Source organism: Mycteria americana, chromosome 25 (assembly GCF_035582795.1).
Source record: "Mycteria americana isolate JAX WOST 10 ecotype Jacksonville Zoo and Gardens chromosome 25, USCA_MyAme_1.0, whole genome shotgun sequence".
In the NCBI taxonomy this organism is placed as follows: domain Eukaryota; kingdom Metazoa; phylum Chordata; class Aves; order Ciconiiformes; family Ciconiidae; genus Mycteria; species Mycteria americana.
The window spans coordinates 1966774-1983253 of NC_134389.1; the positions used below are offsets into that span (position 1 = coordinate 1966774).

A 16480-nucleotide genomic window follows, 5' to 3' on the forward strand; every position below is an offset into this window, starting at 1 on the left:
CTGTGGAAAAAGTTCTTTTGTCTATACATGGTAAATCCAGCCCGAGTCAATTTATCAAAGGCTAGAAAGAGATGATGTTCACCTGCAATGGGTGTGTCTCCTGCTGTTACATAAGCAGGAAATCTTAAAGTAAGGGAGCTGCTTCTGTTTGCACTTTAAAGACCCTTTACCTACTGTACCATGGACATGGAAAAAAGCCCTTTAACAGTTTTAATATAGCTCTTTTATGAGAAAATGTTTGTTTTGAGATGGATGTCTTTGAAGAGGGATGCGAATGGGGCAACAAGCTGATTTGAGAAGGGGGATTAGCTCCCCTTCAATGAGAAGTGGAATAGCCTAATTTCAGGGAAAAGCTTACTGAGAGGAATACTGTTTCTCCTTACCCTTCTGTAGGTGTAATAGACAAGAGTGTCTATGTAGAAAAGAGGACAGAGAGATGCAGCAGGAAAATCTACAGAGGCATGAAGAACACTAGAAGTTATAGGGATAAACCTTTTTCTGAAGTGCTGCCTTCACTCATTTGTTCTCACCTTGCTGCACAAATAGGATATATGTGCTATTACCTGGGCAACCTGGAGGAAGATTGTGGCTTTCTTTACCCTATCTGTGATACTTAGGAGGACCCCTTTAAAAGAAGGGAGAGATTATGCTTTTCCTGCTCAGCACAGCTGAGCTTGCTCAGGGCAGAGGTGGTGGGAGAGAGGCAGTAAACTGGCGCAGCCCTTTGAGTGCAGCCCAGAGGTTTCTGATGGGTGCAGCACCTCTTGGCAGCTGAGATCAGGCCCTGGTAAGTCTCGGAGGGGAGGAAGAGAAGGCTTTGTGGTGTTTTTGCAAGAGAACTGGCCTCGAAAATTTCCTGGCCTGGGAAGCACATCCGGGAGAAAGAGATTAAAAGATTTTAAGTTCTAATCCTTTCTCAGTGTGTCTTTATAAACTGACTCCTACCTGTTGTGCCTAGTAGATGTGAGCTTTATTGGGCATGGCTTTGTTCTAGCTTGATCATCTGTGTTGTAATAAAGGTAGTGTTTAGAGACTGGGAGCTTTGGTCCCTAAAGGAAGAAGGTTTGAAAAGCTCTACCTGAAGGCTCTGAATGATTTAATGTCCTGTCATCCCATACGACTCATAGCCTGATATCTGTGAAATTTCTTGCTTGGAGTCTTTGTCTGTGTCTGTACAGTCTGATGTTGAACTGTAATTAAAGCCAGGGAAAGATGTTGACAAAGTTATATTGACTACAGTCATTAGTGGAGCTAAATTAAAGGAGGTACATCAGTTCCATGGAAGAATTAATAATTTTAAGGAGTAGGTTTTCTTAATAAACAACAGAAGAGACTGGAAAGCTAGCAGTTTGATATTATAATGCAGCAGAAGGTTGGTCTGAATTAAATATGTAATATATTTTTTTGCCATCTCAACTGAAGCTATTGCTTGATCAAAGAGGATGCATTCCAAAGAAGTCATGGTTCATTTGCAGTTGTTGCAAAATAGCTTTCTCTTATGGAGGTCAACCTGCATATCTAACACAGCAGATAAGCTACAATTCCACAGTATTGATGTGGCTGAAAAGAGTTATGGCTGAGGCAGTACAGTGAAGGTATCTCTAACATATTCAGATGGACAGACAATGACATTTCTCATGACAAAGTATATTTTCATACTCTTGCAGTCCCCTTCTGCAATTCTCTGTTAAGCTTTCTTCTAATCAACTGCCCCAAACCTCTGTACAGAGGTAACTCCTGTGCGTGTACACTCTTTCCAAAGGTGGGATCTTTCCTTCAAGCATTCAGAAATTGTAGCAGAAAAGTCTGGTATGCAGCTCACTTCTTCAAAACAAAAAGCAAAAACAATCCTCAAGCATCATTTTCCCCTTTCATTCCTGTCCCAGACTGCCTTCTTTGGGTTAAAACTTATCATAGCAACAAGTATAGCACAGTCCCAAAGTAAAAAGTTTCTGTTTGTTTTTGTAGTTAATCAGAAAGTGTTTTACTCACTGCTGCAGAGTATGACCTAGATTATCATGTTACAGAGAAAACTTCCTAGGCAAGACAAGCTCAGGAGCTGCCTCTCAAGTTGTTATTGTGTTTGCTTTGGAAATGTCATACCATTTTAGATGGGGGTCTACATAATCAGGCAGCATGTGTGCAATAACACATAGTACTAGACAATAAAACAGCAGCACAAAAAGCAGTGCATGGTAGAATACACATGCTCTGAACAAAAGAACTGTCTGTATCTTCTCTTTCTTGATTGATAAGCTTGCATCTGGTAATATCTGTCACTGAATAGCTGGAACCAGTTGGTCCCACAGAAAAAAGAACAACATGAGCTGTTTTTGCAGGACACTAAGTATTTGCTACTGATTTAAGTGAAAATGTATGTCAATACCAAATTTTGTAAAGCTGAAACCAGAATTGTAGCGTCTGCTGTGCATACAGGGATAAGGGAAGAGGCAGGAAGGCTCTGAAGAGCAAGAGCTTTTATAGCTTTCTCAGGCTGCCTGGAGGATCCGAGACATTCTTGCACTTTTACTAACTAGTTCCTGCCTTTTTTTTTTTTTTTTTTTTTTTTTTTTTCATATGGCTGGGTTCCCACTAGTGAAATTGTTTTGTTTACTGTTTATGTTTATTGCCTGGACTTATCCTGGCATTGGATGAAAACCATGATCCGTGGTGTCTCTTTCATCTTTTTGGTTTGCATCCATTAAATATGCCTGGCTCCATTATACCGACTCCACCTTCCCAAAATGTGGATGAGTCAAAATTCAGTTTGGTTAGGAATTTTGTCTGCTCTTTAGCATTTTGGTCACGCTGGCCCATGGGAATACCACCTGCTGTCACAGCAAGAGCTTTTAATTTAAGTCCTGAGTGTGCAATTTCATCCCTGATAAGTGACTGTGAGATTTAGAATCACAGTCTTTGTAATATTCCAATGAGCAATATCCCAAAGCCTTCGGCTCCTGGGATGAGGAGATTGAACCAGCCAGGCTAACCTGACATATGATCACCTTCAGGAGAGGACTTGTGATTCTTTTTATCATCGCTATACCTTTTGATGAGTTTGTTTTCAAAACCACATGCTTCTCTTACAGTCAATAGGTAGTTATTACTATAAAGGAATATGTTTTTTCGTATTTGATACTGCAGTAGTGTGTCTGTGTGCGTGCATTGGTAAGAGCATTCGGGAAAGATTGGTAAATCTCAAGGGACAGGAGAGCTTCAGTCAGTAGTGTCACTGATGGGGGTCATCACATGACTAAAACCATTCAGTGACTGGTGATTAGAATGGGATTTTTAACATGATTTTGTGCAAAGACTTATTTATATTTTATGCAGACAATGGAAGGACTCCAGTTTGAGACACCATATAATATGAGGAAGTCTGTGAAATTAGTAATCCTGGTCACAAATTTTAAATGGTGATCATGTTCAAATAGTGTCACATACCTTCACATTTTCTGATAATGCATTATTTGCATGTCTGAATCATTGATGAAAATGCGTTGTGAACTTTGAACACTTTTGTTCTTCAAAAGTGTACAATCAGCATTTATTTCCCAGGAGATCTTAATGAAGATACTCACAGTTCAGAGATAATTTGCATGTCTCTAGCTAAGTGATTTAAACGTTAGGAGAGGAGAGGCTGGAATACTGATCTCTGCCCTAATGACTGCTTATGCATTGTATGCAATTACTTTTTAATCTAGAAATTGTCTTTGAAAAAGAAATTGAATTGTTGCACATTGCGATGTTCTTTAAGACCATGCAAAATGAAGGCAACATTATTTGCTTTCAAAAGAGGAAAAAAGAACAAGAATATTATAAACTTCTGTCAGTAGCTACCATTAATTTGGAGTATAATTTTGTATAATACTGCAAGACACAGTAGGGGAAAAGAATAATTTACTGGCAAATGTAAAACTGTTTGGCGTCTTTAATGACCTCATAGGTAAGCTTGTGCAAGACTTTGAGTGCCAGTGTCTCTGACTAGCCTAAAATTCACATGCATCCTCAATCTGACCTGAATTGATTTCCTGGAGTTTGATGTAGGAAGAAAACTAAAACTGCAGACTCCTTAGATTAAGGACTTTAACATTCGGTTCCCAAATTGAAGAGCTGTGTCTCAAATTCCTTTATGGATGTGTAGTAGTTTAATATTTAATTAATAGATCAGACTGCTGATGCTCTTTCATCCTGTCTCCTGAGTCAAGAAAGTAAAATAATATGTTCCCTCAAATAATCTATTTCCCAATAAGTACCTTGAGACTGGTGAAGTGCAATCAGCTCTGCTAAGTGCTTTCTGTAACAATTTTATTTTCTGAATTTGTGCAACTGTCTGGCTGTTTGAGAGGAATTTGGCAAACCTACAGTCCAATTCAGAGTGAGAAATAGTAACTTCTGGCTTTTTTGGAGTGAGATGTGTCAAAAACTTATGCTCTTCATAAAGAGAGAAGGGGGATTTCACAGGGTAGTTCACATGTGTCTTTTCTAATATATGTATTTATCTGTGTCAAATGACGTACATTGCATATATTGTCCTTAGGATGCAAAAGAATTTCTTTAGTAACTCAGATGAATCAGTTGATTTGACCAGGAATTAACTGGGCTCATAAGATTTTAAGATAAAAGAAACCTCTGTAGTGGAATGCATACATTATGACGAGGAAATGAAATCAAGGCAATAAATACAAACAGTGAGGAAAAAGTAAATCATCAGCTGGGAATATTTTGCATACAAGAAGTCTTTAGCAACCGGCTGGTAAATCTACATGCACAAAGTATGTCTCAGGTCCTCAGGCACTCTAGGACACAGTATAAAAGCCAGCACAGTGAGAGTTGCTGCCATCCACTTCTGCTTTATTCTCCTTGGTGAAAAGGGTAAGTCTGAACCTGCTTACTATCTTTCCATGTCCTGAATTGTTGCCTTCATTGTATTGTAGTTTTACACTGTCTTGTCTATAGCAGTCTAAGGTTTATGCTCTTTATCAGTGTGTGTGGGAGACCTGGAAGTAGCTCCTTCTCTAAAAGAGAGTAGCTGTTCTTTGAAGGGTGGCGATTGCTGGATACAGGACTTCAGACTCATTTTTCATTTGTGTCACTGGATCATTCAGTTCCAAGATGTTCAAATCTCTGCATGTGAATTGCTCAGCAACTAGAAGTGGATGTGGAGACTCTGTACAGAGATTTTGGCTTTCTCAGAGCTTTTTCTGTAGATAGGCAAGTAAGTGGGCTCAAATTTTCAAAAATGTGCTGAGCAATATTGAAAGTATATCCATTCTTGCACCAGGGTACCATGAAAATAATCCTTCTCCATTCCTAAGCACTTTGGGACCAGAAATATTTGAATCATCTCCTTCTAGTGCCAAAGTATTCAGAACATTTTAGATCTCCATTGCAGCACCTCAGTAACCTGAAACTGAAATATCAATAGTAAAGCTTCCACCTGTTCTATTTGCTTATTAAATGATTTTGGACACTGTCAACTTCCATTTCCCTCCCCTTCAGAAACAGGCAGAAAGCTGCTTTCTGTCTAAGACTGATGTAAGAGGAAATAAGCACAAAGAAAAGGGGATGATTAAATAAGAATTAGGCAGAATAGTTGTTCTTTTGCTGTTTAAGAGACAAGCCCATCTGTGGGGAGGATAACAGCTCCCTTTCACAGGTGTCACATTATCAGCTTATGCTCCTCCCTTCTACTTGCTGAGGAATTTTTTCTTCTTCCCTCTGTTGTGGGGCGAAGTTTCTCCTAGCTGTATCATAAGCCTTGTGCCTCGCTTCCCACCTATTGCAGGGCTGCACACATCCTGGAGGAGTGTTCTGGGAAATGAGATATCAAAGACTGCTCAGGAGCAGGTAGAGCTACCCCTTGAGCTGTGCTCTGTAGCGTAGAGGAGTTTGGGTTTCATTGAAGTCTCCTTTCAACCTAGGACTAGCACATGATTCCATTCTCCACATAGCCTCTAGTTAGTTTCTTGCACTCTCCATCATCTTAGCAGCTTAATTACATGACTATAATTACAACTTCTTTCTTATATTTATTTCCCTCTGTTTCAGACTTAGTTCCATCCCACAGACATGTCCTGCTATGACCTGTGTCCTCCCACCACCTGTGGCCCAACCCCGCTGGCGAATAGCTGCAATGAGCCCTGCGTCAGGCAGTGCCAAGACTCAACATACGTGATCCAGCCCTCTCCTGTGGTGGTGACCCTGCCCGGCCCGATCCTCAGCTCCTTCCCACAAAATACCACAGTGGGATCCTCAGCGTCCGCAGCTGTAGGGGATGCTCTCAATGCTGGGGGGGTCCCTATCTCCTCTGGCAGCTCCTTGGGACTTGGGAGCCTTGGATATTCAGGTCTAGGTGGCCTTTATGGGAGGTCCTACCGTCGTTACAACCGGTGTGGGCCATGATAAAGCCTTGGGAAAAAGCACAAAGGAACAACCAGAAGCTTAAAAGCGTGATCCGGATGCAGGACTGAGTTCGTGACCATGGCCAATATGCTTGCTGACCACCCTCAGCTTTTCCCTAAGCTAATGGGATTGCAGGAGCTTGGCATTTCTGATTTAATGCCTTTCTCTGTTATTAATGAGGTGAAAAAATGTAACTTTTATTGTTGCATGTAGGAGTTGGGTGTCCAGCTGTAGAGCATTGCCTTGAAATGGATGATTATTTTTATCCATATTCAACCCTACTGCTTTCTTATGCTGTACATTTTTTTTTTTTAAATTCTACTTCTCACTCATTAAATTTATGGTGCATCATAATATGTGTCTTGCACTGTTCTTCCTCTCTTTTCTTCTTTGGAGCCTTCTCTGGGACAAATTTGCCTGTGCATAAATTGTCAGTACCAGGCAGATTTTCACTTAAATCATACCATACCAATTAGTAAGGAGGTAATAATAGGTAAAGGTAAGCAATGAGTAATACCCCTTTTTTGATAGGGTATATTTTCTCTTATTCACACTTCTTTTAAATACAACACAAAATAATCATTCCTGGCTAACAATCAATGGGGGAAAAGAGGTGGGAAAGCTAACGCTGTCTTACAGGCAATATATCATTTCATGGCTTGGTATTCCAATTCCTTGGAGCTCATAAAATCCCAGCAATCTCAGGTATTATTTTCATACTCATTTTTTAGATTATGAAGAAGATTTTGCCATTAACAAAGAATGGTGGTAAGTATCAGGATGAATGCAAATTAAAGAAAAAATTATGTATGATTCTTCCTTTGTTGGCTCATTAGTTTAGGAACGCTGCAATTATGTGGTAATTGGTTGCTAAATTAGGTGCTGATTTGGGGGCCTTTGGGGTGTCACCAGAAATCCTCAGAGCAATAACAATTACCCTGCCTGTTTGGAACCTTGGGGAAGATAATGACTGCTAAATTGCTACACAAACATTCATTAACACAATGCTGTTGATGCCTTAAGGATCCAAATTGAACTTTCATTCCACATTTTAAAGAGAGATTGAGCAGGGCAGATAGTTTGATAAGTTAACTCAGCACACCAAGGAGTTTTGCTGCCAGGGGAGGCTAAAGGACAAATGAAAACCAAAGAGACTCTTGTGCAACACCACGGGGTTTTAATGTGAAAGAGAAGCATAGCAGCCAATTACAGAAAATCAAGGCAATACAAGGGGAAACGCATGATGTGGGTATCACGCTCTGGTACCAGTGCCCTGCTCAGGACCCAGGGGACAGCCAAGGCGATGGAGGGATGCAGGGGATACTGAGGCTCAGCCATGCAGCCAGCACACACCGTGGCATAGGGTAGTGGGCTGCCAGGCACACACAGCCTCCTCCTGTCCCCAAGCCAGGGCAGCTCATGCCTGCTGCTGGTCCCCATGGCTCTCACTCCATGTCTTTTTGCTGTGGTCCTTGCTTCAGGGCTGTTGCTGGTTCTGGACACCATCCTGGGGGCTTTAGAAAGCCCCGCAGCTCCCGTGGTGGGACCTGCTCCATGTCTGGGTGCCAGGGAGGTAATCCCCCATGCCACAGGAGGTGAAGCCAGAGCTGTAGGACCTCCCGCAGTTGCCAAAGCTGCTGGACCCTTGTTGGCCCCCATAGCCCAGGGAGCCCCCATAGCCCCTGTCATCTTCATAACCTAGGGAACGGCCATACCCAAGTGCGCCCCTGTAGCCTCCGTAGCTTCCCAAGCCAAAGGAGCTCCCATAGCCCCGGGAGCCCCCATAGCCAGATGAGCCCCCCAAACCCAGGGAGCTCCTGTAACCCCCATAGCCTCCCAAACCAAAGGAGCCCCCATAGCCCTGGGAGCCCCCATAGCCAGATGAGGCCCCCAAACCCAGGGAGCTCCTGTAACCCCCATAGCCTCCCAAACCAAAGGAGCCCCCATAGCCCTGGGAGCCCCCATAGCCAGATGAGCCCCCCAAACCCAGGGAGCTCCTGTAACCCCCATAGCCTCCCAAACCAAAGGAGCCCCCATAGCCCTGGGAGCCCCCATAGCCAGATGAGGCCCCCAAGCCCAGGGAGCTCCTGTAACCCCCATAGCCTCCCAAACCAAAGGAGCCCCCATAGCCAGATGAGGCCCCCAAGCCCAGGGAGCTCCTGTAACCCCTATAGCCTCCCAAACCAAAGGACCCTCCATAACTCCGTGAGCTCCCATAGCCCAAGGAACCCCCATAGCCCTGGGAGCTTCTGGAACTGAAGGAACTCCCCAACCAGCCTGGGCCTGATGATCCCACAATGCTCTCCTGAGGAAAAGAGCTGAGTATGGGGCCTGGGACTGTCACCACAGCTGGTGGGGGGAAGATCACTGCTCTGGAGTCAGGGCATTGCTGTACACATGGCTCATTGTAGCTCTCGGCAATCGGCTGAGGGCAGGTCACCTCGCAAGGTCTGCAGGACTCGCTGTAGCAAGACATCCTTCTTGTGATGGCTGTGAGTCTGCAATGCATAGCAGTATGCAGGTTTTGGATGCAGAAATTTTCACCTGACTCTAGATGCCTGTCCTTGCTTAAAGATAGCCCAGAGTTCATTACTTTGCAAAGTATACCTACATCTGGTCACATAAATCACATTCTAGACTCTATTTACTGTCAAGATTCCCTAGATTTCATGCACAGATGCAGACATCTAGTGTCATGTATGGTGAAGCCCACACTTGATATCACTGCTCTTGCTTGTAGTGTGATGAATCTAATTTATTAAGACCAGCTGAAACAGATTACAGTTTGGTAATGTATTTACAGCAAGTTAAGAAGTGTCAGATATAGCCAGCTATTTCTATAGTTTTGTATTGCTTCCCCCATAACACTCAACTTCCATATAGGAATATTTGTCCTTATGGGGCAAATACTACCACAAGGTGGTAGATACTACGATCATTGTGATATTTTGAAATTTTAGAATGCATGTAGACCTTGAATTGGAACTGAAATGCCTGGGAAATGATTATTCAAAGTGGCATAGTAAAACTTCCCATTTTGTTCTAAGGATAACACCTTCTGACACCCAGAGTTCTCTAACCTGTCAATCTGTAGCATCATGTAGAATTTAGAACCAACAGAAAAAAGCTTGAGAAGGATAGAGGTTGAGCCAAACTGGACTTACCTTGTTCACCAAGGAGAATAAGCCAGGAGATGTGGATAGAGAGGCTTGGAGTGGAAACAGCTTTTATACATTTCTCAAACTGCTTACAGATATGTAACACCCTTTGTGCCTCAGGTCCTACATAGTAACAAAACAACCTTCACATTGATGGATTGAATTTTGCTTGCTTTGCACTGCCACTCCCCACCTTCAACAACAGGTGTGATACAATGTCAGTACCAACTTGTGGGCATCGGTCTGGTGAATGACGAGATCTTTCAGACATCTAATACGCAGCACTGGCATTGGGGCATCTGCTATTTAATTCCACTTTAAGTTTTAAGAGAATAAGTTTGATTTTTAGGGTAGATGAGTAAAGATCAATTAAAGTTATCTGTCTTTTAAGAATAGTGCCATTTAAGTAAATATTGTGAAAATATGTGCAAGCTGCATAAAAAGAGGGAGAGAGGTAATAGAAAGAGGGAGAATTTCAGGTATCTACATCTGGTTAGAAACACAGGGTTTTTAACATCTGTATTTGCAGATCAAATACCATTAATTACTCATGAATTATAAGGTGGATTCCATTGTTATTTTTACTGCTGTCTTTGAAATGTCATTGAGGCAGTGACACGTCAGGATGTTCCAGATCCTCCTAGAAATGATAACAGGCTTTACAAACACCCACTAAAAATTCATATTTGATGTGTTGTACCACTGTTATACACAAACACGCAACTATCAGCATGCAAATCTTGTGCAAGAGCATCAGTTTAGAGATGTGTGAATGAAGTGCTCTGTGTCATTAGGTACAGCTTCATGAATAAGAGAGGGGGTCATTTAGAGGTGAGAGCAAGTGATCTGGAGAGTCTGAGAGTAGAGATTTTAGAACATCAGTTTGAGACCCCTTGTTTTTCAGAGCATGGACAGATAACCAGTTAAGCCTGAAAATTCAGATAATTTTTAATGGGACTCTTTCCACCTCTCCACCCCCTCTCCTAGAATTTAAGGCAATAGACATTTCAGGCACATCAGCAAAATACCGGCTCATAAAGGGAGATGAAGCTACTATCTATAGTCTGTGGCATGAACATATCAAAATCTCCCCAAACATATTAATACTTAATAAAATAAAGAATTTTATATGAATGAAAATCAAATCATTGCAAGCATTGAAGTTATAAATCACAGTCTGGTTAGGGAATCAAAAGGAGTGATATTGCTTGGCATATTTTTAAATTATGCTGTTTCATAACAAGGAAGCTTCTAAATCCTGCCCTTCTTCATTTAATATGATAATAACAGAAATTGCAAGCACTAAGTATTAACGAGTATTTGTGAAGCAGCTTAAAGTCATTATCTTCCAGGTGCCTCCATTATTATCAGCAAATCCTGATGACATCTCAAAGGCACAGCTATCTTGCAATTTAGACGTAACTTATAGCCTATCTTTTGCAATATTGTAAAATTAGAAAACAACAGATTTGCAAATAACTGTATGATGCCACAGATCTATCCCATTAAAATATATCCTTTTAAATACTATTTTATTAATTTCCCACTTTTTCCTAAGTGGTCAGTACTTCAGGGGTGGGGGGAAAAAAATTAGGATTGTTTTTAAATGTATTTCTAACTGAACTTCTAGAAGTAGAGATTTCAAATGAAATTTTGAGATGTTTGGTATTAGCTTTAGACAGAGACCCTGTCAATAGTTCTGGCTACATCAATAAGGCCTTTTCTGCCTCTTGGGAGGTGTCACTTAGCCCATTCCTCTGTTAACCTAGTGTCATCTGAATTGTCTCAGAAGACTTGAGAGAAGGATGTTGGGAGAGGTTTCAATGGACTGGTGGTAGCTCCACTTGGGTTGTAGTTAATATTTCTAGTGATTATGGGACTGTATAATTCCCCTTTATCATTTGACAGGTGCAGTAAATCAGACACAGATTTCCCTGCCTAGGTTAATTATAGGTAAAAAGAAAAGCTTAGAACACGAGCTAAAAACTTTGCCAGGGCTTACTGCTTTCATGCTGTTGTTAGCGATAGTGATATCCCATCACAGGAGTGAGCCTGCATTGTGGCAGCTCTTTGTTCTGCTGTGTAACAACATTTATAGATGTTCTGCAAGGAGAACCTGTGTCCTTTCAGAGATGAACTTCTAGCTCATGTTGGATGACCTTCACCTGGTTTGTGCATGTGGCACCTAAAGGGGCTCCACACTATGTAAGTACTACCTTGAACATTAAAATGGGACTAAGGTGACGCATGACTCTTGTTCTGGCTTTCAGTTGATGACTGTATGGCAACCCTTCAGCTGCAAGTTCCCCAAATCCCCTAAAATGACAATCACTGGTAGCTGGTTGTGATCAGCAGTTTATCACACCCACACTAACACTTGGGAGGGACAGTGCTGAGCTGGCAAAATTAAAGCTCCCACTATCACGTTTGTTTTGTAACAAATTAGGACCAGAGGCACAAAAGGTGGCTTAAAGAAGCATATAAAAGCTCCTATCACCTGCAGCCCTTCTATCCACCTCTCTTGTCTCAGTGTCTGCAGTGAACAAAGTAAGTGTGATTTCACTCATTCTTTCTGTTACTATTAGCATTTACTTTAACAAAGCTTTTGTTACAGAGATGATTTCTGCATGTGTTTTTACAGACTTATATCTTTTGTTTCCTTCTGAAAATGTGTTTTTGTCCAGATACAGCATCAGGAGTCACTGCATTAGGATAGGAAGTAGATCTAGAAGTTATAGAAATACTTGGGGTGACTTACATCTCATAAAGTCTGAATTAAAACATATAGTCAATGAGCCTTTTCTTCTATTCCTGTTGGCTTCTTCTTCATTGGTTCTTACACTTTGTGAGTGCATCCTCTCCAGTCTAAGCTGCTACAGACGGATATGTCTGTCTAATTTATCCAGTACTGAATTTCTGTTTCACATCAAATTATTTACAAAGGTGATCATGATGAGATGAAAGAAAGGATAAAGGCTGAGTTGATACAAGAATGAGTTTTATTTGTTAGCATGTATAAATGTATCTGTTTCCCTATTCACTTCTCATATTTCAGACACAGAGTCACTGCTTCGTAATCTTGGTTCATCTCCTCCCAGCCCAGCTCTGATATTTGTTCATTTACCTTAAAACTCCTTACTGCTATGCGTTGCAGACTCACAGCCATCACAAGAAGGATGTCTTGCTACAGCGAGTCCTGCAGACCTTGCGAGGTGACCTGCCCTCAGCCGATTGCCGAGAGCTACAATGAGCCATGTGTACAGCAATGCCCTGACTCCAGAGCAGTGATCTTCCCCCCACCAGCTGTGGTGACAGTCCCAGGCCCCATACTCAGCTCTTTTCCTCAGGAGAGCATTGTGGGATCATCAGGCCCAGGCTGGTTGGGGAGTTCCTTCAGTTCCCGAAGCTCCCAGGGCTATGGGGGTTCCTTGGGCTATGGGAGCTCACGGAGTTATGGAGGGTCCTTTGGTTTGGGAGGCTATAGGGGTTACAGGAGCTCCCTGGGCTTGGGGGCCTCATCTGGCTATGGGGGCTCCTTTGGTTTGGGAGGCTATGGGGGTTACAGGAGCTCCCTGGGTTTGGGGGGCTCATCTGGCTATGGGGGCTCCCAGGGCTATGGGAGCTCCTTTGGCTTGGGAAGCTACGGAGGCTACAGGGGTGCACTTGGGTATGGCCGTTCCCTAGGTTATGAAGATGACAGGGGCTATGGGGGCTCCCTGGGCTATGGGGGCCAACAAGGGTCCAGCAGCTTTGGCAACTGCGGGAGGTCCTACAGCTCTGGCTTCACCTCCTGTGGCATGGGGGATTACCTCCCTGGCACCCAGACATGGAGCAGGTCCCACCACGGGAGCTGCGGGGCTTTCTAAAGCCCCCAGGATGGTGTCCAGAACCAGCAACAGCCCTGAAGCAAGGACCACAGCAAAAAGACATGGAGTGAGAGCCATGGGGACCAGCAGCAGGCATGAGCTGCCCTGGCCTGGGGACAGGAGGAGGCTGTGTGTGCCTGGCAGCCCACTACCCTATGCCACGGTGTGTGCTGGCTGCATGGCTGAGCCTCAGTATCCCCTGCACCCCTCCATCGCCTTGGCTGTCCCCTGGGTCCTGAGCAGGGCACTGGTACCAGAGCATGATACCCACATCATGCGTTTCCCCTTGTATTGCCTTGATTTTCTGTAATTGGCTGCTATGCTTCTCTTTCACATTAAAACCCCGTGGTGTTGCACAAGAGTCTCTTTGGTTTTCATTTATTCCTCAGCCTCCTCTTGGAGCAGTGTTCACTCCTGTGTAGGGAAGAAGAGCCTGGAGTCCCTCAGCAGTCCAAGTGTTGTGACAAAAAAATTAACTTTGTTTCAGCCCTTCATGCAGTTCCTTAGTGTGTCTGTTTAGCTTTTTTTTTTTTTTCGCAGGACTTTATTCAATAGGTACTCTGTGGAAGTTTTCTGTCAGTGCAAAGTGATTTAAATATAGTTTGAAAAAAGTTTTCTGTATTTATGCCATTATGTTGAAACATGTTGCATGCACAGATTTGCTTTCAGTTCAATTCTACAAGTAAATTAATAAAGCAAAATACCTTATCATTGGAAAATGAAAATTTTCAAGTGGTGAGGAGTTTCATTCTTGAGCAGAAACTACTTTGTGGTATTTGAAACTGATTCCTAGTTCTCACTGACATGTTTTGTACATTTTCCTTTGAAGGGGTGGTTTCCTGAGCCATCGTTCATAGATACCATGATGGGATGTGTAGACTGAATTGAGCGTTGAGCTCAGGTCACTTCACAGACTCTGCTCTCCTTGGCAGAAGAGCTCAATTCAATGATGAAGAAAGTGTGGGTTTGTTGTGTTTTTTTTTTTTTTTTTCTTCGATCTGAATGTTCTTGTTACCATAAAACAACAGTAGCCAAGGGAAGAAGGAGAAAGCCCCATGAATGGTAGGAGTGGGATTTCTGCGGGGTTTATGAACTGCTTTTGTCTGCCAGTAGTAGGGATAGAAACCTGATACCAAAAGCTGAACTTCACAACCTCTAAAACTGTTAACAAAGCCACACTTAAAAGTGGGGGGAGAAGCATAATTATGATTATATTATACAGCAGAACTTTAATAAGAATGAAAGTTAGGAAAACAACACAAACCTCTCCTTCAATGACAGCGTTTAAAGTCCACACATGTCTTAAATTAGTCCATGACAAATATCCTCAACCAGCATAAAATCAGAACCAAGATAGGAAGAATGTAGATCATTAATCCAAAGAAAAAGGAGATGAACACTTTCAGGACATTAACCAGGAATGCTCCTGCTACCTTTAGCAGGGCCCACAGCTGCTATGGAGGAACTGGCTGTAATGGTGTGAAGGAGTATGGGCTGAAGTACCTGCTGCTGAGCATGGAGAAAGCAGAAATCCCATAGTGAAGAGGGGCCCTGGAGTCATACATGTAACTCAAAGGGCTCCCTAATCCAAGGTATTGCCCAGAAGCACAAGAGCAGCGGGACCTGAGGGAGCTGGGGCCGCTCCCGGGCTGAGAAGACCAGGCAAAGGAGCGCTGCCAGCGCCTGTCCTGCTCTCTGCCCTCTGCCCTTTCCCCAGCTCCTGCAAGCCCCACCAAAAGGCTCTGTCTCCCCTGCCTGCTGCCTGCATCCTCCCTCTCCCACCTCGCCTGCCCACCTCAGGAACAGCATTTGCCCTCCCAGAGCTGCTGCGCACCCAGCCCCGGGGTGGTCCTGACTCGGGACAAGGAGGGAGGGAGACACGAGTCGCATGCAGGAAACCTTTATTGTGCCCAGAGGGGCAGGAGAGATTGTCAGAGAGATGCTGGGCAAGACCCAGAGAGGCTGGTTGCCACGTGTTGGGGGAGGCAGAGGGATCTTCTCCAGAGCATTGCTTCTCGCTCCGCATGCCCCGTTGGTGCAGCATTCCAGATCCCGAGGACTTGTGCCGTCAGCCCCGCGGGGCCTTTTGGCTGTACCTCCTACCCCGTGCCAGAGCTGGGAGCAGAGGGGAGGGGAGGAGAGCAGAGGGCAGGAGAAGAGGGCAGGGAAGGGCCGAGGGTGTGAGGCACTGCCAGCTGCCCAGGCGTTGGCTGGGGCTGGGGCTGCTCAGCACTGCCCAGTGCCTCGTGCCCGCCAGCTCAGCCCTCTATGGGTGGTGGTGGCGTTGGCGTTTGGTCTGGGGGCAGCGCCTGGGGCTGGGCTGGGTCTAGCAGGGCCCACAGGTGTCCCACAGCTTCTTGCTGTAGCGGGGCAAGACGCAAGGGCTGCAGGCAGGAGAAGCGTAGGGTCTGCCAAAGGTGCAGAGGCCCCCCGAGCCCAGCGTGGCTCCGGCACCGTAGAGGCCCCCCAGCCCCAGGGAGCCCCCAAAGGCGGGTGCTCCAGAGGAGCCCACCACGGCTTGCTGGGGGAAGGAGCTGAGGATGGGGCCGGGGAAGGTGACGACGACGGGGGGCGGCTGGATGAAGGCCGTGGAGTCGGGGCACTGGCGGGCGCACAGCTCGTTGCAGCTCTCAGCAATGGGCTGGGGGACGGCGACGCTGGTTTTCGGTGGGCACAGGTCATAGCAAGACATCTTGCAGGGACAGAGACTGGTTTGCAACAGACAGAGATGGAAAAGACTAAAAACAAGGCAGAGGATTTATGAGATATGTTTCAAAATGCTGATATGAGAAAAATTACGATGTTGTGCCTTCCTGTGCTATAGTACATGTTTTATGTGCAGCCTTGATCAACTTGATTAATACTAGCTGAGCACCTGGATCCAACGTTTCTGACTGTGTAAGATCACCCCAAGAATGACCAGACCCCACAAATGGATCTTTCTTCTGGAGTCACATGGATGTGTCTGACACTTCCTGCAAACACACACCCTGAAGAACAACGCAGAAATCTCAGTGTCATCTGCCACAGAGTTCCCCAAAGTGGGGAAAG

General features: G+C 44.2%; 3 protein-coding genes across 3 annotated transcripts; 1 reads left to right on the forward strand and 2 right to left on the reverse strand.

The window, feature by feature from the left end:
- Positions 1–7921: 7921 nt before the first annotated feature.
- On the reverse strand, positions 7922–8881 carry LOC142420596 (uncharacterized). The gene is made up of 3 exons (XM_075524686.1): positions 8635–8881; positions 8500–8598; positions 7922–8238 (listed from the first exon to the last, which is right to left on the reverse strand). The coding sequence occupies exons 1-3, from the start codon at positions 8879–8881 to the stop codon at positions 7922–7924; spliced, it is 663 nt and encodes a 220-aa protein (XP_075380801.1).
- A 3858-nt stretch (positions 8882–12739) lies between these two features.
- Positions 12740–13429, forward strand: LOC142420643 (uncharacterized). The gene is made up of 2 exons (XM_075524795.1): positions 12740–12986; positions 13023–13429. The coding sequence occupies exons 1-2, from the start codon at positions 12740–12742 to the stop codon at positions 13427–13429; spliced, it is 654 nt and encodes a 217-aa protein (XP_075380910.1).
- A 2326-nt stretch (positions 13430–15755) lies between these two features.
- Positions 15756–16121, reverse strand: LOC142420644 (feather keratin 3-like). The gene has a single exon (XM_075524796.1). The coding sequence runs from the start codon at positions 16119–16121 to the stop codon at positions 15756–15758; it is 366 nt and encodes a 121-aa protein (XP_075380911.1).
- Between the last annotated feature and the right edge of the window lie 359 nt (positions 16122–16480).

Bases quoted from the DNA above. Each gene is read 5' to 3' on its own strand.
- LOC142420596 (XM_075524686.1), bottom strand. From the start codon at position 8,881: ATGTCTTGCTACAGCGAGTCCTGCAGACCTTGCGAGGTGACCTGCCCT. The intron at 8,599-8,634 runs GTTCCTTGGGCT...GGAGTTATGGAG, and splicing joins AAGCTCCCAGGGCTATGGGG to GGTCCTTTGGTTTGGGAGGC. The intron at 8,239-8,499 runs GTTACAGGAGCT...TTGGTTTGGGAG, and splicing joins TGGTTTGGGAGGCTATGGGG to GCTATGGGGGTTACAGGAGC.
- LOC142420644 (XM_075524796.1), bottom strand. From the start codon at position 16,121: ATGTCTTGCTATGACCTGTGCCCACCGAAAACCAGCGTCGCCGTCCCC.
- LOC142420643 (XM_075524795.1), top strand. From the start codon at position 12,740: ATGTCTTGCTACAGCGAGTCCTGCAGACCTTGCGAGGTGACCTGCCCT. The intron at 12,987-13,022 runs GTTCCTTGGGCT...GGAGTTATGGAG, and splicing joins AAGCTCCCAGGGCTATGGGG to GGTCCTTTGGTTTGGGAGGC.